General features: G+C 45.4%; 6 protein-coding genes across 7 annotated transcripts in view; 3 read left to right on the forward strand and 3 right to left on the reverse strand.

The window, feature by feature from the left end:
• The window catches only part of cv-2 (crossveinless 2), a 29,976-nt gene extending 23,143 nt beyond the window's left edge, over window positions 1-6,833 (reverse strand). The window contains exon 1 of the mRNA XM_002050696.4: window positions 5,138-6,833. The gene's annotated coding sequence lies outside the window, so the exon portion shown is untranslated. The remainder of the gene's footprint in view (window positions 1-5,137) is intronic.
• Window positions 6,834-10,751: 3,918 nt separating this feature from the next.
• bisc (TM2 domain-containing protein 1 biscotti) lies at window positions 10,752-11,757 on the reverse strand. The gene is made up of 3 exons (XM_002050695.4): window positions 11,402-11,757; window positions 11,135-11,337; window positions 10,752-11,073 (listed from the first exon to the last, which is right to left on the reverse strand). Exons 1-3 carry the CDS (start codon window positions 11,659-11,661, stop codon window positions 10,988-10,990), a joined length of 549 nt encoding a protein of 182 aa, XP_002050731.1. The 5' UTR covers window positions 11,662-11,757; the 3' UTR covers window positions 10,752-10,987.
• A 142-nt stretch (window positions 11,758-11,899) lies between these two features.
• eEFSec (eukaryotic translation elongation factor, selenocysteine-specific) lies at window positions 11,900-13,535 on the reverse strand. Its single transcript, XM_002050694.4, has 2 exons — window positions 13,252-13,535; window positions 11,900-13,194 (listed from the first exon to the last, which is right to left on the reverse strand). Exons 1-2 carry the CDS (start codon window positions 13,508-13,510, stop codon window positions 11,903-11,905), a joined length of 1,551 nt encoding a protein of 516 aa, XP_002050730.1. The 5' UTR covers window positions 13,511-13,535; the 3' UTR covers window positions 11,900-11,902.
• Window positions 13,536-14,012: 477 nt separating this feature from the next.
• LOC6624765 (acyl-coenzyme A oxidase 1) lies at window positions 14,013-17,896 on the forward strand. 2 transcript variants are annotated; one of them, XM_002050693.4, is made up of 9 exons: window positions 14,013-14,212; window positions 14,624-14,786; window positions 14,845-15,137; window positions 15,200-15,605; window positions 15,662-16,168; window positions 16,231-16,336; window positions 16,395-16,550; window positions 16,609-16,882; window positions 17,757-17,896. In XM_002050693.4, exons 1-8 carry the CDS (start codon window positions 14,074-14,076, stop codon window positions 16,867-16,869), a joined length of 2,031 nt encoding a protein of 676 aa, XP_002050729.1. In that variant the 5' UTR covers window positions 14,013-14,073; the 3' UTR covers window positions 16,870-16,882; window positions 17,757-17,896. The 2 variants fall into 2 exon arrangements, with proteins under 2 accessions (XP_002050729.1, XP_032291919.1); XM_032436028.2 differs by lacking the exon at window positions 17,757-17,896 and having other exon boundaries at window positions 16,609-16,972.
• LOC6624764 (acyl-coenzyme A oxidase 1) lies at window positions 17,027-19,950 on the forward strand. The gene is made up of 7 exons (XM_002050692.3): window positions 17,027-17,418; window positions 17,757-17,919; window positions 17,978-18,270; window positions 18,326-18,731; window positions 18,792-19,298; window positions 19,358-19,463; window positions 19,518-19,950. Exons 1-7 carry the CDS (start codon window positions 17,280-17,282, stop codon window positions 19,932-19,934), a joined length of 2,031 nt encoding a protein of 676 aa, XP_002050728.2. The 5' UTR covers window positions 17,027-17,279; the 3' UTR covers window positions 19,935-19,950.
• Window positions 19,951-20,827: 877 nt separating this feature from the next.
• Window positions 20,828-23,629, forward strand: LOC6624763 (acyl-coenzyme A oxidase 1). Its single transcript, XM_002050691.4, has 7 exons — window positions 20,828-21,065; window positions 21,353-21,515; window positions 21,574-21,866; window positions 21,922-22,327; window positions 22,384-22,890; window positions 22,950-23,055; window positions 23,118-23,629. Exons 1-7 carry the CDS (start codon window positions 20,927-20,929, stop codon window positions 23,532-23,534), a joined length of 2,031 nt encoding a protein of 676 aa, XP_002050727.1. The 5' UTR covers window positions 20,828-20,926; the 3' UTR covers window positions 23,535-23,629.
• The last annotated feature ends 61 nt before the right edge of the window (window positions 23,630-23,690 follow it).

The following is a 23,690-nucleotide window of genomic DNA, read 5'->3' on the forward strand; positions in this document are numbered from 1 at the left end:
AGCTTTGACACCCAGGATCTTAGCAAAAGGCCATGCTAAATACTAAATAACTAATTGAGAGCAATTAAGCAATTATTTTCCAATTTATTGAACATAACAATTTTATGTCTATTTTTATTATATTATAAATTTCTGTGAAAAGCATGCCTAGACTTTCCTGATTCTAATGCCGCTTAAGTTGTAAGCACAGCGTGTGCCTAGCATGCCGCATATAGCTTTTTAGATAAAAGTGCACTAATACAAGCACATTAACCATTACAAGCACGCACACACACACACAGCCATTGTATCTATGTGTATTGCGTTAAGTGCAGCACGCCGCACAGTCTGCCACAAATTGTTTTTCTGTGGGCTATTAATAGGCTTATCTGAGCGGCGGCGAAATTTTCATTGGCTTTGCTATTGTTTTTGTAAATATTAATTAGTTTGTGTTTGATTGCAACAAGCACAAAAACAACAATAAAAACAAAAACAAGAAAAACAGAAAAAAAAAATGAGAGCGAAGGCAAACAAATTGGTTCAGTTTTGCGTGTCATGGCGAAATTATCACCAGAACGCCGTGTCTGCCATCTATGTGTGTGTGTGTGCGTGTGTGTGTGTGGGAGTGTAAGTGTATGAGTGTGTATGCTGTGCATGACGCAGACAGCCTCTGAGTGGGGGGCATGGTGAAATTGCAATGCAGACACAGACATCGCCGTCGACAACCTGCGTGATGACGCATGGCCGCTGTGTGTGTGTGTGTGTGTGCGTGTAGTTGAGGCATAGAGACATATGGCGACAAAGCTGACGTCATTAGGCTGTTGGCAGAGAACTACCCCCAAATATGCGGGTACCCGTTTAATATCGAGACAACCAAATGGCAACTGCCACTTGCCCCAGTTGCCCCAACACTTGGCAACTAACACACAAACTAACAGCTAACAACTACAAGCTAGCAATTACAGTTAACAGCTTGAAGCGAACACCGAACAGCCTCAGCCTCAACCAGCTACCAGCTGTGCAGCCATCCACAACCGCGTCCACATCCATAGCCACAGCCACATCCACGTTCACATCCCACGCAGTCAATTAAGAGCGCGCCTTTGGCTATTGGGTTACACTTCAACTTGCGCCTGGCTGTTGCTAGTCCGTCAGTCTGTCAGTCAGCCCGTCAGCCGGCCATTCATTTGGGGTTTTTGTAGTCAGCATTTAAAATTATTTATTAGAAGCAACAGCCGGACAGACAGGCTGGCCAAGCCAGGCCAGGCCAGGCCAGGCCCAAAGAGTCGCCAGCGGGAGCTGCAGCTAGCGGTTGGGAGCTGCGACAAAGTCGGCGAGCCGGGGGGGCGTATCAAATGTTTTGGTTCGTTTTTGCACTGTTTTTTTTTTTGTTTTTATTTTTGCTGTTGTTGAGGAGCGCTGTTGGCTTTGGCTCTGGCTCTTGTCTTTGGGTTTTGCCAGTCAAACGAGCCAAGCCGGCCCAGGCGAACGCGTTTCGAGCGGCGAACGGCAAACGGCGACGGCGACGGCGTCTGGCGCTTGCCGCTTGGCGACAGCAATTTACCTTTAAGCGAATGCAAAAGTATGCGTAAAAAAGTAGTCAACAACAACAACAACACCAACAACAACAACAACAACAACAACACAATTACCCCTAGAGAGCGAGTCTATAAATAAGCCAAAAGCCAAAAGAAGCGCCATAAATCATAGGAAGACACACGAGTGCCGAGTTATTATGCGATCATATTTTAATTGCCGGATTATTATTATGCTGAGGACTCTGCCACAGAGAGACACAGACAGCCAGTCCCAGGTCCAGCCTCAGTCCCAACTCCAGCTCCAACTCGTGTGAGCTGCGACTGCAAACTAGACCAAAGCAAACAAAACACCTGCAGACCGCCTGTCTCTGGTTATGTCTATGCTGGGACAGGTGCGTGCACCAAAAAAAAAAAAAAACGAAAACAAAAAAAGGCAACAAAAACAAGAAAGTGCATTAAAGTTTCGAAATGACGCAGCTTAAATACCCTGTCATTTATTAGAAAAAAAGTTAACTTTTCTTTGTAGCTTAACCAAGTTTTCATTTGGTTGCGTTATATTTATCTTAAATTTGTATATTTTCCAAATTTGTTGTCATACTTAATTAATTTAAAAGACAACCGAATGAATTATCTATTAAGTTGGATTCTCTCTGAAGGGCAAGTTTATATTTAAATAGGGTTTTAATGAAATTCGCGCACAATATAAAAACCAGATTTAAACTCGATTAGTTTAAGTTTCCTTTACTAATGCTTGAAACACAAAAATAAGAATTTTAATTAAGGATTATATAATTCTCAGAGAACTAGACTATATTGAATACATATACTGCCAGCTCCGGGAATCGACTTCTATATTTACAAATATAACTTGACTGATTCGCATGCTCTTAGCCTATGCGTATATATAGAGTTTGTTCTGATGATCAATTTTAAGGCCTCGAATATCTTTTACAATGAATTACTCATGTCTTAACGAATGGAAAATACCCTCATTGAAAGGGTGTAAAAAACTCTGAAATGCAGTTGCAGTTGCACTGTTGAGCCTGCAACTGAGCAAACGAGTTAAGTTGTTGTGTGTGCGTGTGTGCGAGTGTGCGTCAGTGTTGGCAAAACAGGTATAGTTGCATTTTTACCATAAACCGAACAGCAACAGCAACAACAACAACAACAACAACAGTAAAAAGCAACACCTAGGCCCAGAGAGCCTGTCCAATTGTCGTTGTCGTCTAAGCCCGGCTGACTGTCATCCAACTCTGCCTACTGTCCAGCTAGCCAATGTGGCCTCTCTCTATATATATATATATATACATGTCTGGGTTGTCCAGACTGTCTGTTCTGGCCAGATATGCCAGCAAATGTCTGCATTCATATTTACTTCGTACGCCATGTAAAGCCCCCGCAGGCCACAGTCCCCAGTCCCCAGTCTCCAGTCTCTAGTCCACATACCGAGTCCCATCCCTCACTCTGCACGGTTTTCAGATATTACTGGTAACTGCGTACGCAGTTATAACCAACATTTCTTTCAATTTTTTTCTTTTATTACATTTGTTTGTCTCTGCTTGATGTCATTTTGTTCATTCTTTTTTTGCTCCTGCTGTAATTCTCTCGTACTTTGTTGTCTTTAATGAATGCATTGTAATTCCTGAGGTTTTAGAGCAACATTTTAATAATAATAAAAAAATACCTATGGGCGACAGGAAATTGTTAATACATTTTTATGTTATTAAGTATTTTATATGGCGAATTGAACTTCAATAACTAAATAATTGCATTTGAAACGTGATCTTCAGTCACTTATGACAGATATATTTTGCGGATAGATATGAATACGTATGGATATGGGGCATGCTAAATTTGACACATCGTTACTAATGAGATAAACAATATGATTCATAGAACCTACTCATATACAGTTGTCGAACGAACAATACTATTCGACTGTGATTGAGCTATGGCGCTGTGAATACCTTGTAATTGTGAAATTCAAATGACAGATATCATCTATTAGCAAGGTATTTAGTCTCTTTGCGCAATACAATATACTAGTTAAGCTATTGAATTATGAGTGTACTGCTATCAAATACCAATCGTGATAAAGTAACTATCAACATCAATTATCAATTTGATTATGATTTGAACTTTGGACCATGAATGAAGCGTTTATTTAAGATATATTGTTGCCGAATTGGCAGAATTGTTTGAAACTGATTCAATTTTCAAATCTCTAGAGTATGTTGAAGGAATTTGTTTTAAGATCTGTGATGCCATAAATTAAATTCAGTGTCTGCTGAATCAGCATGAAGAGGCTGTTGCAATACACATGCTATTTCTTTGCTAAGGTCTCTAAGGCCCATTTTCTCAATGCCTTCAAGATTTGAATTTGTCGCAAAGTATGCATGGAAAACTTTGTACTTTCCCATGCAAATCGCTATTTTTAAAAAACATTTAGTTCCGGCAAAATAAAAATTGAACAAATTTGTTCATAACCAAACAATTTTTAAAGCCAAAGATACAAGGTATTTTAAAATTTATTCAACTGCTGACTACAACGGTTCACATGACTTTAGAAGAGGATTTTCTTTACAATTTTCCTTATGCCCAATGCTATTTCCCTGATGTAATGCATTTCTTGAGGCAATAATTCAAATATCAGCGACAGCAGAGATATCTCTTGTCTATAACTTGCTTTGTGTCACATCTCTTACTCCCTTCACTCACATTTTACATCATTTTAACTTTCTTTTCTTCCACTCTCCCACAAATTTTACTTATTACTTGTATTTATGAGAATCACATAGAAAGGCGGCAACTTAGTGTCGAAAAAAAAAGTTCTCGTTTTCCTCTGTTTTGCCAACTCAAATTCTTTTTTATTTTACATTTTCTGATTCTTTTAGGGTTACTTCTTTAAATATAGCTATCTTATGCGTGTGTGCACATTTGTGGATATACTATCATATTTGTGTAGAGCTATCATATAAGACCTTTGAATAGACAATTTGAATAGGCCCTAGAAGTAAAGTTAACTGTAAATTTGAGCCTTATAAATTGTGCGTACAAAAGGCTATGCAAATTTCTTAATTGCTAAAGTAGGTAAAAGGCAAACATATGTTTGAATAGTAATTTGAGCTGCTTTGATTCAAACTTGATTCGTTTCACAATTGAATACACGACGTACATTCATAAATTCTTTAACTGAACGCAGAGTAGAAGGGAGAAGGGGTGGGTGAAGAAGGGGCGTACGGAGATAGGCCATACGTAAGAGAAGCCTTCGTCTGCCCTTCTCGTTCTCACTCTCCCACTCAATTTGTCTCCCTCTCTCTCTTTCTCTCGCTCTCTCGTAAAATGTGATAATAGTATTCAAACAATTAAACAATTTTCGCAAAATGTTGAAACAACCAAAGAGGCAGCCGGCGGGGGTATGGGCGGGGATGGGCGCACGCGGCAGGCAGATAGCAAAACGTTTGTATGTTCTCATTATAATAAAACAAAATCGCGCGCTACACGTACTTATTGTCAGGCAATAACAACAACACAAACAACAACTCAAGCAGCACAATAATAACAAAAACAAAAACAAAAAAAGATTAATTACAAAAGAAAAGTAAAGAGGCAAAGTTTACCCGTTGAATCGACTTCCAGCTGGCGGCGCGGCAGTGGCGGGAGGCAATCGACTTGACTTTCAGCACAATTGCAGGAACGTAGACGAGGTGGCGGCGGCTGAGGCTGAGGCTGAGGCGGCGGCGATGGCAATATTGACGGCAACGGAGCTGGAGACGGTTTGAAATTGGCGGCGGCCCAGGCAGAATCGAAAATTAATTATGCTTGACATGTTGCCGGACCGAGGAGCAGCAGCAGCAGCAGCAGAAGCAACAAGAACGGGAGGAGATGTTGGTGGATGAGGTGCTGCTGGAGGCGGAGTCGTTGTCTACTAGTTGTTGCTCTTTTTTGCTGTTGTTATTGTTGTCGATATGAATCGCATTTTTCAATTGCTTTGTGCGGCTGCTCAACGGCTCAACGTGTGTCTGTCCAGTGTCTGTTTGGCCTCTTATTTCAATTTGTTTGCTTCTTAAGGCGCAACAACAACAACGGCAATGAGAAGAAGAACATCAACGGGCAGCACTCAGAATACACGCAACGTGCACGCTTTTCATTTCAATTTTTCCGTTTTTCCCTTTTTGGCAAATAAAGAAAATAGCTTTCGCGCCACGTGCCACACACACACGCACACACGCACACACACACACACGCAGAGGCGCGCGCGGGCACACTCAAAAGTCACAGCGCGCTATTTCCGCAGGATGTGTAAAATTACAGATTACGCATACGCCACGTTGTGCCGCAGCTGAACTTGGCCGTGCGCTCAGCTGAGCTTAGCTTTAACTTATTTATTGTCTATTATTTGATTGTGTTTGTTTATTGTTCTTGCCTTAATTCAAATTGCAAATGCAAATACGATTGCAATTTATGTAAAACGCAACGCCAGCCGCAGCGCATATGCAATTGCCAATTGCGCGCCAATTTGTTCTTATGTTTATTTTCCTTTCGTCGATTACCTTAAGGCGTATTTCAAAACATTTCGTTTATATTCATATTTAAATGCTCTTATACTTTTATTAAATATTTGTTGTTTCACACACAAAAATCGCGCGATAACAAAGCTTAGATCAAGCTGTTGCAGACAGCGCGGGGGGTTCAGTTCTCTCCCTCTATATATATATATATATATATACATATATATTTATATATAAATAAATGATTTACGAGCTTTGTAATTATGCTGTTTTTGTAGTATAATTAAATTTTATGTTTTTTTTTTTTTTGTGTAATAAATTTTTCTTTTGTCAAGCGATCATGCGACGTAGAAACGCGCGCGAATTTTTCTTTCCCAACAATCTGACAAACTTTTCCTGGCTGCGCAGGCAATTTTCTTAGCTCAGTTCCACTCGGCTCAGCGCTTTTCCGCAACTCTCTGACCGTTCGCCGGCGCTGTTAAACGAGAACTGAACGGCCCAGCGCCGTCCGAAACGCAGGCAGCGAATGCCGCGACTCGGGAGAGCCGCAGCTGTGAAACACGAACCGAAGGCAGCGATACGAGCCCCGAAAAACGAGTCGAACACGAAGTCCAGCCCTTGTTGTTGTTGCTCTTCTTCTTGTTGTTGCTGTTGTTGTTAACAGCAACAGACGCTGCGGATTGGTTTTTCTTCTGTTTGGGGGGCTCGAACCGTTAACTGGTGCTCAGCAATTGGTTTGGGGTCAAGTTGAACTGAGGATGCCATAGAAACGAGTATTGGCCATAATGTGCTACCATTCCGTTGGGCATATCTATAGTTTTCCTAATAGCTATATTTGAGATTATACTTTATATGATTCAATATATAATTGCTGCGGGAATTTGTTTTTTTGTTTGTTTTCTGTTCAATCTAGCCTTAGACTTAGACTTAATGTTAACTTGATGTACATATATCATTTATTCTTTCTTTATCTCTGTCAAATTTGTAGTTCCAATCGAAAACAAAATTAAATGGCTCATTCTTGACGATTTTAGCTATGTAAATAACTAGTTTTGGCATTATTTTACCCAGACTAAACATGCATTAGCTCGCCATCGACATACCTTGCAAGAATATAATATTTTGTTTAATATGAAATTGCTGTTCTTTGGTTATTTAAGCCCTAGCTAGTATTTATTTTCCCGTTTCATGGCTTAAATTTTGGTTGCTGCTCGAATTGCCCGATATTTTGCAGCAATTGAAATATAATTTTCAACAATTGTGCGCATTCCGCAGAGTGCAAATGAACACCTTGTTAACAGGTGCTGAGGCACAGGTGAATGGCTCATTTGGCACCGTCCCCGCCCTTAAACAAACCGAGCTAATAATGTTATCTCAATTCTCAATTACATGCGCTTCTCAGAATTCTGCGCTGCAAATTAGAATTTGTCAACTGGCATTTTAATATGCCACAAACATTGTTTTCTTTGCTCCGATATTGCGCTGGCAAAGGGAAATACCATAGGAAATACCTAACCAAAAAATAATCATCAGCGGCGATAACTGCGGCACTTTTATGAATGGAGCGCAAAATATGTAAAGACAATTGAAGTTTATCTATTAAGAAATTTGATTCCTTATGCTCACAGATAAGATTCAAGTACCAGAAAGTGTGTCACGTGAAGTATGTTAGTTTAACATGCACATGACATTCACTTATAATTCCCAAAATGTTTAAGTGTGCGTATGCATATGCAGAGCCTAGTTCCTTGCCAGCCAAATAGACTTTGATTAATAAGCTCGTTTTGTTTTCCTTTCTTGCAGATCCCTGGATAAAGGAGATTTAGGAACTGGTAAGTAAATAATTAGTAATATAAAAAATATAAACAGTTGTGGCAAATATTGCTGTGACTTTTCTCGAATGAGTTGGAACAAACAAATTGTAAATGCCATTTACAAGTCGCATAACATTTGGAATCATGCATTAACTAAATGCAACAGCACATGCATTACAATCACAACAACAGCAACAACAACTGTATTTACAGTTAAATACAGCGACTAGCACTTAGCCGCACTTGTTCAAAAGCCACAAATCTTTTATGGCATTTGTTTCAAATGCGATAATAACACTTAAGTTGCTAAATTGTTGGCTTAAACGCAAATTAAAGACAACTTTTGACTTAGCCAGTGGCAAGGAGTGCTATTGCCAGAGGGAGCAGGGGTAGAGGGGTAGGCAGGTGTTTGGCCTGGGCATAATTTATACTTAGCCAAACGCCAAATCAAATTGGCGAGCATTTGACATTTATGCTGAGAGCTGAGACTTGAGACTTGAGAGCTGCAGCTGAACGCTGAAACTGAGGAAAAGCGTCGGCAAAGTAATCAAATGCCATGGAAAATGCAGTCACAAGGAAGGTAAGGGTAGCGGGGTTGAGTGTGGGGGGAGGCAGCAAGAGATGATTTATGCACTCATTGTATAAGATTAGGTAGACATAGGCATAGACCCAGACCAGGCCAGGCCAGGCCAGACTTCGGCGCATGGAAAACTTAGCAGTTATCACGAATGCAGTTGCCAGTTGCCAGTTGCCAGCTGCCAGTTGGCTTTTGGTTTTCCCAGGCGCACATTTTGTCACAAGCGGCTGCCATTATTTATGAGACTACCAAAAGAGAACTTGCAGCCAGCTAACAATTTGCAAATGTTGCTGCCTCGCATGCAACCACATGCTTGTGGTTCGGCATCATGTGGCAAGCCCTGACGCAGTCTATGATTTACTTTTGAAAATTCAATAATTGCGCTTCATTAAATTACTTGTATTTGTATAGAGTTCATTTTCCTATCTGTTTTAACTGTGTGTGCGTGTGTGTGTGTGTGTGTGTGTGTGTGTGTGTGTGTTATTGTAAACAATTTTAAAAGCAATTTGGCATAAACGTCATTGGCAGCCCGTAGCCGGGCTGGCCATAAAGGGGGGCGTTTCGCCTGCCTCGACCGGGCGAGCCACAATTTTCCACGCCACTTGAGCGTAATTAGCCGTTGAGCTTCTAAGCGCTATGCAAATAGCACAAGTAGTACGACAATCCTTCCCACCCCCTCCAAGCCAACCCACCAATGCCAACCCCTAGGCCCTACTTTTGGTTTTGGTTTCGTCGTGATTGCGTCTTTTATGGTGGAGCCAGCGCTCGCCAATCTTCTGGCTCTTCGGGTCTATATATAAAACAGTTTTTCGATGCTATTTTCATAATTGTAAATATTTGCAATTTGCCATTATTTGCCGGGCTTAACTTTGTAGCTGGCAGAGGTGTGTGTGCTTAGCAATTTGTGTGCTGGCTGCTTGCGTTTTATATTTTATATTTTTAGCTGAAACACGGCTGCGGCCGGCCTCAGGTGAGGCTCGAGCCTAATCTTAAGGCAAATAGGCACAAAACACCCACCAAATACAAATACGACGCATACTTCTCGCGGCACCAAGTGCGTAGCTCTTGGGCATTTTCCATAAGGTCGCCGCCGCTGCAGACAGCGCAGAAAAAAAAAAACCAAAAACAAAACAGAAGCATTTAAGAAACCTGCAAACAAGCTGCTCAAATTTCTAATGGCCATTGGCAAAGTTCATTTGCCTGCAGTTGCAAAAACACAAAAAAAATATACAAAAGAGACTGCAGTAAACGATACCATTATTAGATTGAAGCCGAGCACTTGTCCCAACAAAGGCAACCGCTAGCTACTCCCAGCTCGGCCAACTGGCCAAGTATCCACTATTGCGTCTGCCTGTCAGACGGAGATCAAAGCGCCTCTTGTTTACACAGGCGGCAAAAGTCTCATGCTGTAATTACATAGATGTACGACAACAACAACGACAACAAACACAACAATAGTCACAGCTAATAGCTACATATAACAACAGACTTGCAACTGGCTGTCAAGTTGGCTAATTGAAACTGGACACATGCTGAGAGGCAGACAGAAGGGGCTGCTGGGCAAGTGGCAGGGCAGCGAAGCAGACAGAAGGAGTGAGCGCAAGAGAGAGAGAGGGGGGGAGGGCGGGAGTATGGGCGTGGCTGTGTAAGTAAACAACACATGATTGTTAGCACAATAGCCACAATAAGCCACAATGAGCCACCCACCGTGCGTATGAGCAATATGCTACAGTTTGACAGCCACTGACTCGCCAACTGTGACTGTGCCTTACATACATTTTGCATGCAATGGTGTTTATTTTTTTTTTGCTTTCATTGAACATATTTTGGGTCTTGCTTTTGCTTTCTGAAGTCGCGAATCTGCCTTAATTGAGTGCCTAATTAAAAGGCATTGAATTACACGCGACCCCAAACATTGGCCATGGCAATTAAATCGAACAAGCGACGCATTTTCAGGCAACTTGTTGTTGTTGTTGTTTTTCTGTTTTCTTCATTTCGTGCCGTTGTCGATGCAATGTTGCTGATTATTTCGGAAATGCCAATCAGATGAAAGGCCCACAGAACGTACATACAGCATGCGCAATCGCAATCGCGACTCGCAGCCCGCTTTGCCCCTATCCGGGGCCACAGTCGCCGCCATCTGCGTTGATTACAGTCAGTCTGCACGGAGTCTGCGCCAGTGAGTCGTCCGTTGACTAAGCTCTGACGCGCTGCGAATGTTCATGTTGAAAGCGATCAAAGTACAAGTTTGCCCAATTATTTTTGTTGTCCTTGCCGCATGCTGCTATCCCGAAATCATCATCAACGACATCACTGAAAGTTGCCAGCACAATTCAGGTTTAAGTTTAGCGTTGCTTTTGCCAACAATTTGTTTATATATATGTACATGTTACTATTACATTAGTAGACTTATGTTTAGTTAAAAATACAACAATTCTTGAAGCTAATAGTCTAGATTTATAACTACAATTGGTAAATATATTCTAGTTCAACAGTCGTTGCTTAGTTTAGGCTGATCTTCAGCTATGACCAAAGGCTCTGGCATAGCTAAACCAGCATTCCCTAATTTCATTGCTGCATGCAATAGAGTTGATTGCAATAGCGATACGTCGTATTATCGCTGCGCACAATGCTGATCCCAGCTCCATAGTAAGCTGAAAATGGTTGAAAGATATATCGACTGTACAATATTGACAACTATTTGTGTACACATACGTATAACGTAGGCAGATCCATCGGCAGGTCCAACCACCTGTAGCGCAATCAATATTATGTCTATCAGCTGGCCCAGAAACATGCCGCCCAGCGTGCACAGCTTGAGCAGACCGATGCCTGGATAGCCCAAATAGAAGCGATCCACACCGAACATGCCCAGGAATACCGACAACAATAGGGTTGTGTCCAAGTGGTAGCCATTGCTGCATAAAAAATAAAATAATCAAACTAGGAGCCGGCTAGCAATTTCGAGTTGTTTACACTTACGTCCACTTGCAGGGCATCTCCCGCGTGAAGGTGGAGTTGCCCGTTTCGGTGCAGTTGATCTCATTGGCCGCTATGCACCAGACGCGCGCTCTGTTCTGCTTGGTGCAGCCGCGCAGCTGCTGTGTCTTGGGATCTATGTGATTCTTGGCGGGATCAGGGCACATAAATTGCCCCATTAGCAGCTCGCTGCAGTCCACAGTGACGGGTTCTGTTTCTGCCGCACTGCAAAGCAGCAGCAGCAACACTATGCACCATAACATTTTGAATTTTTGTATATATATCTATTGTATGGCAATGCTTAAGCAACTATGCTTATAATTTTGCATAGAACTTTTGTTTTGTTTGTGTACGCTCTTCTTCTTGTTTCAACTTTGCGGTGGTCGGTCGATAAATGCAGTGTTGCAAAATGACAGACTGACGACCGTTTAGATCAACTTTCAACAGATGGCGCTAGCGAAAAATTGCGCCAAAATAACTTGTGAAATAAAAACTAATTAGTTCTTATTGAAACAGTCCCGCCTGTTTATTAAATATATATTTCTTGCAATTCAACAACACGCGCACCTCCTTGGCCTGCTCCGACTTGAGCCGCTCCAGCGTTTCACTCGATATGCCATCACGGAACACAATGCACACCTTGGAAGTCTGCCCAAAAGTGCGCTCAATGCAGCCCGTTTCGCCCGAGGAGAGCTGCACCCGCTTGCCCACGTACATGTCGCGATTGGCCTCCTTCTTGAAGAGATTCTGTACGATGATCTCGCTGTTGCTGACCACGCGCTGCACCTGGCCCTGCTTCTCCTTGCGCTTGTATATGCGCAGCCGGGGCAGCTCCTCGCTCTGGTAGTTGACGCTGTGCGTCTGCCAGGCGATGCGGCCCCAGAACGCCAGGCGGCAGCTGCTGCTGTGCACATCCATGTCCAGCTTGGAGGCAATCAGCGTGCCGCCCAATATGCTCAGCACGGGCGTCTCGAACTGCAGCAGCGCAAAGCAACATTCGCTGGAGCTTGACTCCGCCGGCAACAGCTGTTCCACGTACGCGTATTCCCTGCTGCAGTCAAAGTCCGGGCGGGCGGCCTCGTCCCGGAACAGCGTGAGGCTGGCCATGACCGTGTCGTGGCCCACGCTGATGTGCAGCTTGCTCCTCGAGCGGATCGCCTGCTTGTAGTAGCGTATTGGCTGGACTCGCACGCACACGGCGTAAACGGATCTCAGATAGCCCGGCTGGGCAACGATGCCGCGTTCCATTAGCTTGGCATTGAATTGGGTCACACAGAGCCCAATGCGATCGCCAGCACGGGCGCTCTGCACCGGCTGTCGGAACATCTGAATGGACTTGACCTTGCGCCGTTCGCCCAGCAGCGGCAGCTCCACATTCTCGTTGACGGCAACGCGTCCCTGGAGCAGCGTGCCCGTGCAGACGGTGCCCTGGCCCCGGATGGCAAAGCAATGGTCCACATACATGAGCAGCGGTGCATCCACTTGGCGCTGCGGCATCTGGTGGACGGCGCTCAGACCGGCACGCAGCTCCGCGATGTTTGTGCCCGCCAGCGCGGACACGCTGTAGATGGGCACCTGGTCGCCGAAGCTTGTGCCCGCCAGCGTCTTGCGCAGCCTGCTCTGCAGCTTCTCCAGCTTGGCTGCGCGCTGTTCCGGCGGCAGTGCGTCGATTTTGTTAATGACCACCAGCAGCTTCTTGTCGAGCAGCTCGCCAATGACCAGACACTCCGCCGTCTGCGTTTGCAGGCCCTTCTGTGCGTCCACCACGAGCAGCATCAGGTCGATGATCTGTGCGCCTGCAAACATGAGATGCTTCAGCACAAATCTCGTGCCGGCAGCTGATCACCACCCACCTCCAATGATGGTGCGTATAAGGGATGCATGTCCTGGACAGTCCACGAATGTGAACTGCATTTGTTGCCCATCGTTCGGGCCAGCGGAGGATTCCAAGACAAGTGCACTAAAGCCCAAATCGAGTGTTATTCCACGTTCCACGGACTGCGGATTCTTGTCAAAGGCCGCCGTGCTGGATATGGAGCTCAACGCACGCGCCAATGTGGTTTTGCCGCTATCCACGTGCCCCAGGATCCCGACATTGAAGTTTGTTGCCATTGTTTACAAATAACTCAAGTAAGTCCCACGCACGATACAATCGCTTGATAACACAGTCAAATTGTACATCGGTTTCATGCAAGTCTACTCGTGTCTGGGCCAGCGCTCAAATATCGCTACACGAAATTAACGCCAGATGGCGTGTGCAGTGCAACGGTTAATAATTTTGCAGGCAAAATATGCTAAATTATCTAAACATAAAAACGAATTGGGAAACTGATTAGGGAAAACTCGAGGCATTGATTATAAGTGTGCATTTGGTTTATTAGCATCAAACGTAGCCTACCACAATGAAGTATTAATACGATTGTGTGCATGTATGTGTTCATATTTTAAACCATTTTGAGCGCAAAGCTCGCACTGCTCGGACTTATACATTGAGTATAAGACTTTATTGCACTCAACTCCACTGATGAAGCGTATAAGAGAAAGAGAGAGAGAGCAAAAAAAAAAGCTGCAATTTTGTATATAAGTTGAATGCACTTCGCCGCGACTTCAGTTCTGATCGACAGCTGCTGTCGAGCGCTTGCACTTAAGAGGCCTATTGAAAGTCAATTCTTAAAATGCCATCAAAAAGCATTATACCCAAAACCGTGAATCCCGATCTGCAAAGGGAACGAGACGGAGCCAGTTTCAGCAGCGAAGAATTTGCGATCTGGTGGGCCGGCTGTGCAGAGAAACTCAAGTTCAATAGAGGCGTCAGTAAGTTCTATCTATGTTATATCAAGGGAATTGGTCAAAACCGAAGCATAACCTTAAATGTAATCCCGGCGGAGACTAATTGCAAAGGCAATCGGATATGATTTGATGATAATCTTGCTTTGGATACAAAGCAGGATACCGACAATACTCAATATATTCTCAAATATTTAGCTGCATAGATCCCGAAACGCTATAAACTTGAAATATGATCGAAAACTAATTTTTATTTTTGCCATTCTTCATGCTCGTAAACTTAGACTTTGAATAAATCAAATAAGTCTTGAACTTGAACCATTTGCCCATATACATATCTTTAGACTCTCTATCTCGCTCTTGGCTAGTTTTTACAGTTATAGTAATAGAAGGAAATATTCTCTTGCACAATCCACTGACAACTGTTCTCTTTCACAGGAGAGTACATGTACAAGGATTTCGACTATGATGAGTACACTCAAGTGTTTTATATGTCGTATGAGGATATTTGTGAATTCGCCGTCAAAAGCAGCATCAACGTGGCGAAAAAGCTGCGCCAGCTGCAGTCGGAGCGAAATCCCGGCGGCAACGAATATTGGCCGTGAGTAAACGTTTCCTTATATGTTAATTTTCTCTTAATCTCTCTTAATATGCTGCAGCACTCTCTTTGAGGAGCCGGAAATGTGGGGCCTGCACCTGGCAGGCAATCCCTTCCACGTGATGTTCATGGTCGTGCTGCGTGCCTTGAAGACTCAGTGTACACCCGAGCAGTACGAGGAGTTTGGCGCACGTGTGGAACGCTTCGAAGTGACCGCCACCTATGCCCAGACGGAGCTGGGCCACAGCAGCCATTTGCGTGGCCTGGAGACACGCGCCGACTTCGATCGAGCCACGGATGAGTTTGTCCTGAATACGCCCACCATTTCCTCCTACAAATGGTGGCCCGGCGGCTGTGAGTGCAATTTGAAGCTGGTTAATATGTTTGTTAAGCCTATAATCCTGATTTTCTTGCAGTGGGTCACTGTTCCAACTATGCAATGGTCATGGCGCAGCTGTATATCGATGATCAGCTCAAGGGACTTCACCTGTTCTACGTGCAGGTGCGAGAGGAGGACACACACGAGCCCAGGCCGGGCATACACATTGGCGAGCTGAGCAAGAAGATCGGCTTCCTGGGCGTCAACAATGGTTTTCTGGGCATGAAGAACGTGCGCATCCCACGCAGCCGTATGCTAATGCGCCACGCCCAGGTTCAACGCGATGGCAGCTACGTAAAGAGTCCAGTGGATGCACTCACCTACTTTTCAATGCTTGCCACACGTTGCATTGTGGCACGCAACACGACTTTGTCGCTGGCCACGGCGGCCACCATTGCCACTCGCTTCTCGGCGGTGCGTCGACAAAGTCCCATCGATCCCAGGTACCGCAACCCGAAGCCAAGTTAACTGGCAAATATACCCAATTACTGCCTTGCAGATTGCCCGAGCCGCAGATCATAGATCACGTAACGCAGCAACTGAAAGTGTTCCCGGAAATAGCCACTAGCTTGGCCCTTCGCCTGGCCTACGACTACCTCTGGGATCTGTTCAATGTGACCTCCAGCGACATAGACCAGGGCAACTACGAGCGTCTGGCCGAGCTGCACGCACTCTCATGCGCTTTGAAGGTTATGAGCTCCAACGACTCCGCCGCGGGCATTGAGCGACTGCGTCTGGCCTGCGGTGGTCTTGGCTACCTTGCCGCATCCAATTTGGGCAATCTATATGCGAATACAGTTGCCGCGTGCACCTACGAAGGCGAGAACACGGTGCTGCTGCTCCAGGTTAGTCGCTTTCTGCTGAAATCCTGGAGAGCAGCAGAAGGCGGCGCTCCTCTTGCACCCACCGCCAGCTACTTAGCTGGCATGCAGCAAAATGCCGATTTCAAAGTGTGGACAGGCAGCTGGGCGGATATGGTGAATGCGATGCAGCTGGCTGCCGCCAAGTGAGTTGTGGAAGCTATTGGCTAATCTTCTTTGTAAACTTGTATTTTATTGTATTCATTAGCAAAACGAGTCTGGCCCTTAGGAGTCTATGCAATCGCATGGATAAGGGCGAATCGGAGAAGGTAGCCGCGAGTCACACGGGCATTCAGCTCACCCAGGCAGCTGAGGTACCCTTCCATTAAATCTTGGCAATATCAGTGACTTATTTCTAACATTTTTGTATAGTTTCATGCTCGCGCTTTTGTATGCCACAATTTCCTGACCGAGGTAACTGGGCCAAAGTCCAAAACACGCACCTCCGCTCTTAACCGCGTGCTGGAGCAACTGCTGGAGCTGTACCTGGTCAATGGTACACTTAAGCACATGAGCGATATACTCAGAGTGAGTTCCAATCTCCTTGCTCCTTACGAAGTTAGCTTCATTTTCGTTTGTTTTACAGGTTGCCAGCTTGACGGATGTCCATCTGGGCCAGCTGCAGGCACGGTTGGAGGCGGCGCTGACCAAGTTGCGACCCGATGTGGTGGCCATTGTGGATGGATTCGATTTTGGCGATGAGCAATTGAATTCCATTTTGGGCTTCTTTGATGGCAATGTCCTTGAGCGAGTCTTCGATGCGGCCTTGAAGTCGCCCATGAACCGAAAACCGGTTCCAAAAAGCTTTCACGAGCATTTGGGTCCATTTATGAAATCGAACATATAATATTTACAATAAGGTATATTTCTTTCTTTTCAATTTGTTTTCCGTTTAAGTTTATTTTATTGATGGTGCTTAACGGTTTTATTTTGAATGAATTGTCAACAAACACAGCTGCATTTCAATAACGCTAGGTGGCGCCACTGTGTAGAGCAACTGCCCACGCAACCTACCCCAATAGAGAAAGCGAACAGATTCATAACATACGCACAACTAGCCCAACTCTTAGACTCTCTTATCAGCAAGAGAGCCAGAAAGAAAGACAGAGAGAGAGACATTCCAAAGTTTGGTTGAATTTCACATATAAGTTCAACTTTTTTGCCAGAGACGTTAGTTGTGATCCGCAGCAGGTGGCGAGTGGTTGCAAAATTTGTAAAAACATAAACAAAAGTTATATTTTATATCCTTGCTTAAAAATGTCGTCGAAAAGCGTAATTCCTAGTACAGTTAATCCTGATCTGCAAAAGGAACGCGATGCGGCCAGCTTCAGCAGCGAAGAATTTGCGGCCTGGTGGGCGGGCGGCGCAGATAAACTAAACTTTAAGAGAAGCGTCAGTAAGTTTATGTGAATTAAGCTCTTCCTTACGCAAAGCTCGATGTAAACAAATTCATCGTAAGCCGTACTAAATCTTATATATAACATGCTATTGCCCTTTGAAGCCCTATTAAATATTCACGATAAATAAATTCAACGATAACCGTTATCTCAGGTATCCGGTCTTAGGTGCAGACACTGCCCTTCCGCTCTGATTCGAACTGATAAGGTCTAGACTTATAAAAAAAGATTTGTCTCCTTCCTGTGCACATTTAAGATTACAACTAATGCTGATTTCTCTTTCTCTCTTCTCTCTCTCTCTCTCTCTCTCTCTCTCTCTCTCTCTTTCTCTTTGCAGAAGAGTATATGTATAAGGACATTGATCGCGCTGAGTACGCCCAGCTGTATTACAAGTCGCATGAGGATATGTGTGAATTCGCCGTCAAAAGCAGCATCAACGTGGCGAAAAAGCTGCGCCAGCTGCAAGCAGAGCGAAATCCTGGCGGCAACGAATATTGGCCGTGAGTAAATGTTAAATTATCTGTAAATTCTCTTTTAATTTCTCTCATTTTGCTGCAGCACTCTCTTTGAGGAGCCGGAAATGTGGGGCCTGCACCTGGCTGGCAATCCCTTTGGCGTGATGTACGTAATGGTAGTGAAAGCTCTGAAGGCACAGTGCACACCCGAGCAGTACGAGGAGTTTGGCAAGCGTCTGGAACGCTTCGAAGTGACCGCCGCCTATGCCCAGACGGAACTGGGTCATGGAACATATCTGCGAGGCCTGGAGACACGCGCCGACTTCGATCGCGATACGGATGAGTTTGTCCTGAACACGCCCACCATTTCCTCCTACAAGTGGTGGCCCGGCGGCTGTGAGTACTATCCAAAGCAGTGTTTTCTCAATCTCTAATTTTGCTCTTCTTTCAGTGGGTCACAGTTCCAACTATAGTCTGGTCATGGCGCAGCTGTATATCGATGGCCAGCTGAAGGGACCCCACTTGTTCTACGTGCAGGTGCGCGAAGAGGACACATTCGAGCCAAGGCCGGGCGTGCACATTGGCGAGATTGGCAAGAAGATGGGCTTCCTGGGCGTCAACAACGGTTTCTTGGGCATGAAGAACGTGCGCATTCCTCGCAGCCGCATGATGATGCGCCACGCCCAGGTGCTTCGGGATGGAAGCTACGTTAAGAGTCCTGTAGATGCTCTCACCTACTTTACAATGGTCTCCACGCGCTGCATCATTGCCCGCAAAGTGGCTGTGCTGCTGACCATTTCCGCCACCATTGCCACTCGTTACTCCGCCGTGCGCCGACAGAGTCCCATCGATCCCAAGTACCGCATTCTGTACCTAATCCAGCCACATGTATAACTAACAAAACTCCTGTCTTGCAGATTACCCGAGCCACAGATCATAGACCACGTTACGCAGCAGCTTAAAGTGTTCCCGGAAATAGCAGCCAGTGTGGCATTTCACCTGGCCTCCGACTACCTCTGGGATCTGTTCAATGTGACCACCAAGGACATTGACCAGGGCAAATACGAGCGTCTTCCCGAGCTGCACGCACTCTCGTGCGCCTTGAAGGTGATTTCCTCCACTGATTCCGCCGAGGGAATCGAGCGACTACGTCTGGCGTGTGGTGGTCATGGTTATCTAGCCTCAGCCAATTTGGCCGACCTTTATGCGAGTGCAACCGCCGCGTGCACCTACGAGGGCGAGAACACGGTGCTGCTGCTCCAGATCGGTCGCTTCCTGATGAAATCTTGGAGAGCGGCACAAAGCGGCGCTCCCTTGGCGCCCACCGCCAGCTACTTGGCGGACGTGCAGCGGAATCCCGAATTTGGTACCTGGACAGGCAGCTGGGAGAACATGGTGAAGGCGATGCAATTCGCTGCCGCCAAGTGAGTTGTTAAAATGCGTGGATAATCGCAAGAGATAACCTGGTATTTGCCTTCCACAGCAAGACACGCATCGCCTTCAACAGTCTAGCGAAGCGTTTGGCCAATGGCGAGTCCGAGGAGGTGGCCTCCAACCACACGGGCATAGAAATAGCCCAGGCAGCTGAGGTATGTTATTGTCACCTATTCTCAGCATTCTGAAGATAATCTTGTTTTCTTTAGCTGCATAGTCGCGCCTTTGTGCTCCACTCTTTCCTCTCCGAGATAACTGGGCCAAAGTCCGAGGCGCGTTCGTCTGCACTGAACCGCGTGCTGGAGCAACTGCTGGAGCTGTACCTGGTCAATATCACTCTGAAGAATATGAGTAATATTTTGCGAGTTGTCCACTTGACGGACGCGGATCTCTGCCAGCTGCAGGCTCGTCTGGAGACGGCGCTGAGCAAACTGCGCCCCGAGGCGGTTTCCATCGTGGATGGCTTCGATTTTTGCGATGGGGAATTGAGTTCCACTTTGGGCTCCTTCGATGGCAATGCTTACGAGCGGATCTTCGATGCGGCTTTAAAGTCGCCCATGAACAGAAAATCGGTTCCAAAAAGCTTTAACGAATATTTGGGTCCGTTTATGAAATCGAACATATAATATTTAAAATAAGGTATATTTATTTCTTTTTAATTTTGTTATACCCTTGCAGAGGAGACCCATAAATTATATATATTCTTGATCAGTACCAATAGCCGAGTCGATACAGACATGTCCGTCAGTCCGTCTGTCTGTTTCTATGCGAACTAGTGTCTTAGTTTTAAAGCAACCTGTTTTTGAAACTGACAAAAGTGGCCCTTTCTGTTGCACTCAATATTTAAATATCTTGACCAAACTGGGCATTTATTAGTTTTACTTAGCTCCCCATGTGTCTGCCAAATCCTATTAACATCGAACCAGCTTATCATATAGCTGCCATAGGAACGATCGGTCGAAAATTAAGTTGTATGGAAAATTTTTTGTTTTTCAAGATATCTTGAAGATAATCAGCATTAACTATTTTCCCTGTACTTCTTAGATGCGGGTAAAGCACAATGAGCATTATGAAAAGGTTGGTTCTGCGAGGGTATTAAATCTTCGGCGTGCCGAAGATAACCCTTTCACGTTTCCATTTAAGTTTATTTTATTGATGGTGCTTAACGGTTTTATTTTGAATGAATTGTCAACACAGTTGCATTTCAAAAACGCTAGGTGGCGCCACAGTGCAGAGCAACTGCATACGCAACCTACCCCAATAGAGCAAGCGAACAGATTAATAACATACGCACATCCATATACACACACACATAAGCATACTTGCATATGTATGGGAATGCACGTGCTGTTGCCTTATCTTAAAAGCTCTTTGACTGCAAAGCTGTTGCTCCAATAATTATGTCATGAGCACAACTCTTAGACTCTCCTATCAGTGAGAAAGCCAAAAAGAGAGAGTGAGAGACAGATTCCAAAGTTTGGTGGAATTCATATATAAGTTCAAATTTTTTGCAAGAGGCGTCAGTTGTGATCCGCAGCAGGTGGCGAGTGGTTGATATTTAAAGCAAAGTTTGTGCAAAAAAAAAACCGAAAGTTAATTCTTATACACTGCAGTAAATATGTCTTCAAAAAGCGTAATTCCTGCTACAGTTAATCCAGATCTGCAAAAGGAACGCGATGCGGCCAGCTTCAGCAGCGAAGAATTTGCGGCCTGGTGGGCGGGCGGCGCAGATAAACTAAACTTTAAGAGAAGCGTCAGTAAGTTGATGTGAAAAAAGCTTTGGTAAAATATGTGCCCGTTGCTCTTTTATACACAAAGCTTGACTTTTAACAAATGAATCTAACGTATACTGAATCTTATACATAATCTGCAAGTGGCCTTTGAAGCACTATTAAATATTCACTGTTCTTCGCACTGATTAGGTCTGGGAACATATAAAAAAAAAGATATGTCTCCGTTCGGTGCACATTTAAGATTACAACTAATGCTGACTGTGCACTTTTTTACCCTCTCTCTCTCTCTCTCTCTCTCTTTCTATTTGTAGAAGAGTATATGTATAAGGACATTGATCGCGCTGAGTACGCCCAGCTGTATTACAAGTCGCATGAGGATATGTGTGAATTCGCCGTCAAAAGCAGCATCAACGTGGCGAAAAAGCTGCGCCAGCTGCAAGCAGAGCGAAATCCTGGCGGCAACGAATATTGGCCGTGAGTAAATGTTAAATTATGTGTAAATTCTCTTTTAATTTCTCTCATTTTGCTGCAGCACTCTCTTTGAGGAGCCGGAAATGTGGGGCCTGCACCTGGCTGGCAATCCCTTTGGCGTGATGTACGTAATGGTAGTGAAAGCTCTGAAGGCACAGTGCACACCCGAGCAGTACGAGGAGTTTGGCAAGCGTCTGGAACGCTTCGAAGTGACCGCCGCCTATGCCCAGACGGAACTGGGTCATGGAACATATCTGCGAGGCCTGGAGACACGCGCCGACTTCGATCGCGAAACGGATGAGTTTGTCCTGAACACGCCCACCATTTCCTCCTACAAGTGGTGGCCCGGCGGCTGTGAGTACTATCCAAAGCAGTGTTTTCTCAATGTCTAATGCTGCTCTTCTTTCAGTGGGTCACAGTTCCAACTATAGCCTGGTCATGGCGCAGCTGTATATCGATGGCCAGCTGAAGGGACCCCACTTGTTCTACGTGCAGGTGCGCGAAGAGGACACATTCGAGCCAAGGCCGGGCGTGCACATTGGCGAGATTGGCAAGAAGATGGGCTTCCTGGGCGTCAACAACGGTTTCTTGGGCATGAAGAACGTGCGCATTCCTCGCAGCCGCATGATGATGCGCCACGCCCAGGTTCAACGCGATGGCAGCTATGTAAAGAGTCCAGTGGATGCTCTCGCTTATTTTGCCATGGTCTCCACGCGCTGCATCATTGCCCGCAACGCGGCTCTGCTTCTGGCCATTGGAGCAACTATTGCCACTCGCTACTCCGCTGTGCGCCGACAGAGTCCCATCGATCCCAAGTACAACATTCTAAGCCTAATCCATTCACATAAATGAATCAACTCCTGCCTTGCAGATTGCCCGAGCCGCAGATCATAGATCACGTTACGCAGCAGCTTAAAGTGTTCCCGGAAATAGCCACTAGCTTGGCCCATCGCCTGGCCTCAAACTATCTCTCGGATCTGTTCAATGTGACCACCAAGGACATAGACCAGGGCAAATACGAGCGTCTGCCCGAGCTGCACGCACTCTCGTGCGCCTTGAAGGTGATTTCCTCCACTGATTCCACTGAGGGAATCGAGCGACTGCGACTGGCGTGTGGTGGTCACGGTTATCTAGCCTCGGCCAATTTGGCCAATCTTTATGCGAGTGCAACCGCCGCGTGCACCTACGAGGGCGAGAACACGGTGCTGCTGCTCCAGATCGGTCGCTTCCTGATGAAATCTTGGAGAGCGGCACAAAGCGGCGCTCCCTTGGCGCCCACCGCCAGCTACTTGGCGGACGTGCAGCGGAATCCCGAATTTGGTACCTGGACAGGCAGCTGGGAGAACATGGTGAAGGCGATGCAATTCGCTGCCGCCAAGTGAGTTGTTAAAATGCGTGGATAATCTCAAGAGATTACCTGGTATTTGCCTTCCACAGCAAGACACGCATCGCCTTCAACAGCCTAGCGAAGCGTTTGGCCAATGGCGAGTCCGAGGAGGTGGCCTCCAACCACACGGGCATAGAAATAGCCCAGGCAGCTGAGGTATGTTATTGTCACCTATTCTCAGCATTCTGAAGATTATCATATAATCTTGTTTTCTTTAGCTGCATAGTCGCGCCTTTGTGCTCTACTCTTTCCTCTCCGAGATAACTGGGCCAAAGTCCAAGGCGCGTTCGTCTGCACTGAACCGCGTGCTGGAGCAACTGCTGGAGCTGTACCTGGTCAATATCACTCTGAAGAATATGAGTAATATTTTGCGAGTTGTCCACTTGACGGACGCGGATCTCTGCCAGCTGCAGGCACGTCTGGAGACGGCGCTGAGCAAACTGCGGCCCGAGGCGGTGTCCATCGTGGATGGCTTCGATTTTTGCGATGAGCAATTGAACTCCACTTTGGGCTCCTTCGATGGCAATGCCTACGAGCGAATATTCGATGCGGCCTTGAAGGCGCCCATGAACCAGAAGTCGGTGCCAAAGAGCTTCCACGAGCACCTGGGACCATTTATGAAGTCCAACATATAAACGCTCTTCTCTTATTGGTCAGTTAATGCTATCTCTTCTTGTACATATTAAACTCTTAATTGCTTTGTAACAGTTTCTTAAAAGATAACATTTTATATTGGCGCTTTTTTACTCTCTAGTTGCGCTCTCTTTGACGCGCTCTCAGCGCGTGTAGTG

The sequence above is a fragment of the Drosophila virilis genome, chromosome 5 (assembly GCF_030788295.1).
Source record: "Drosophila virilis strain 15010-1051.87 chromosome 5, Dvir_AGI_RSII-ME, whole genome shotgun sequence".
Classification (NCBI taxonomy): Eukaryota; Metazoa; Arthropoda; class Insecta; order Diptera; family Drosophilidae; genus Drosophila; species Drosophila virilis.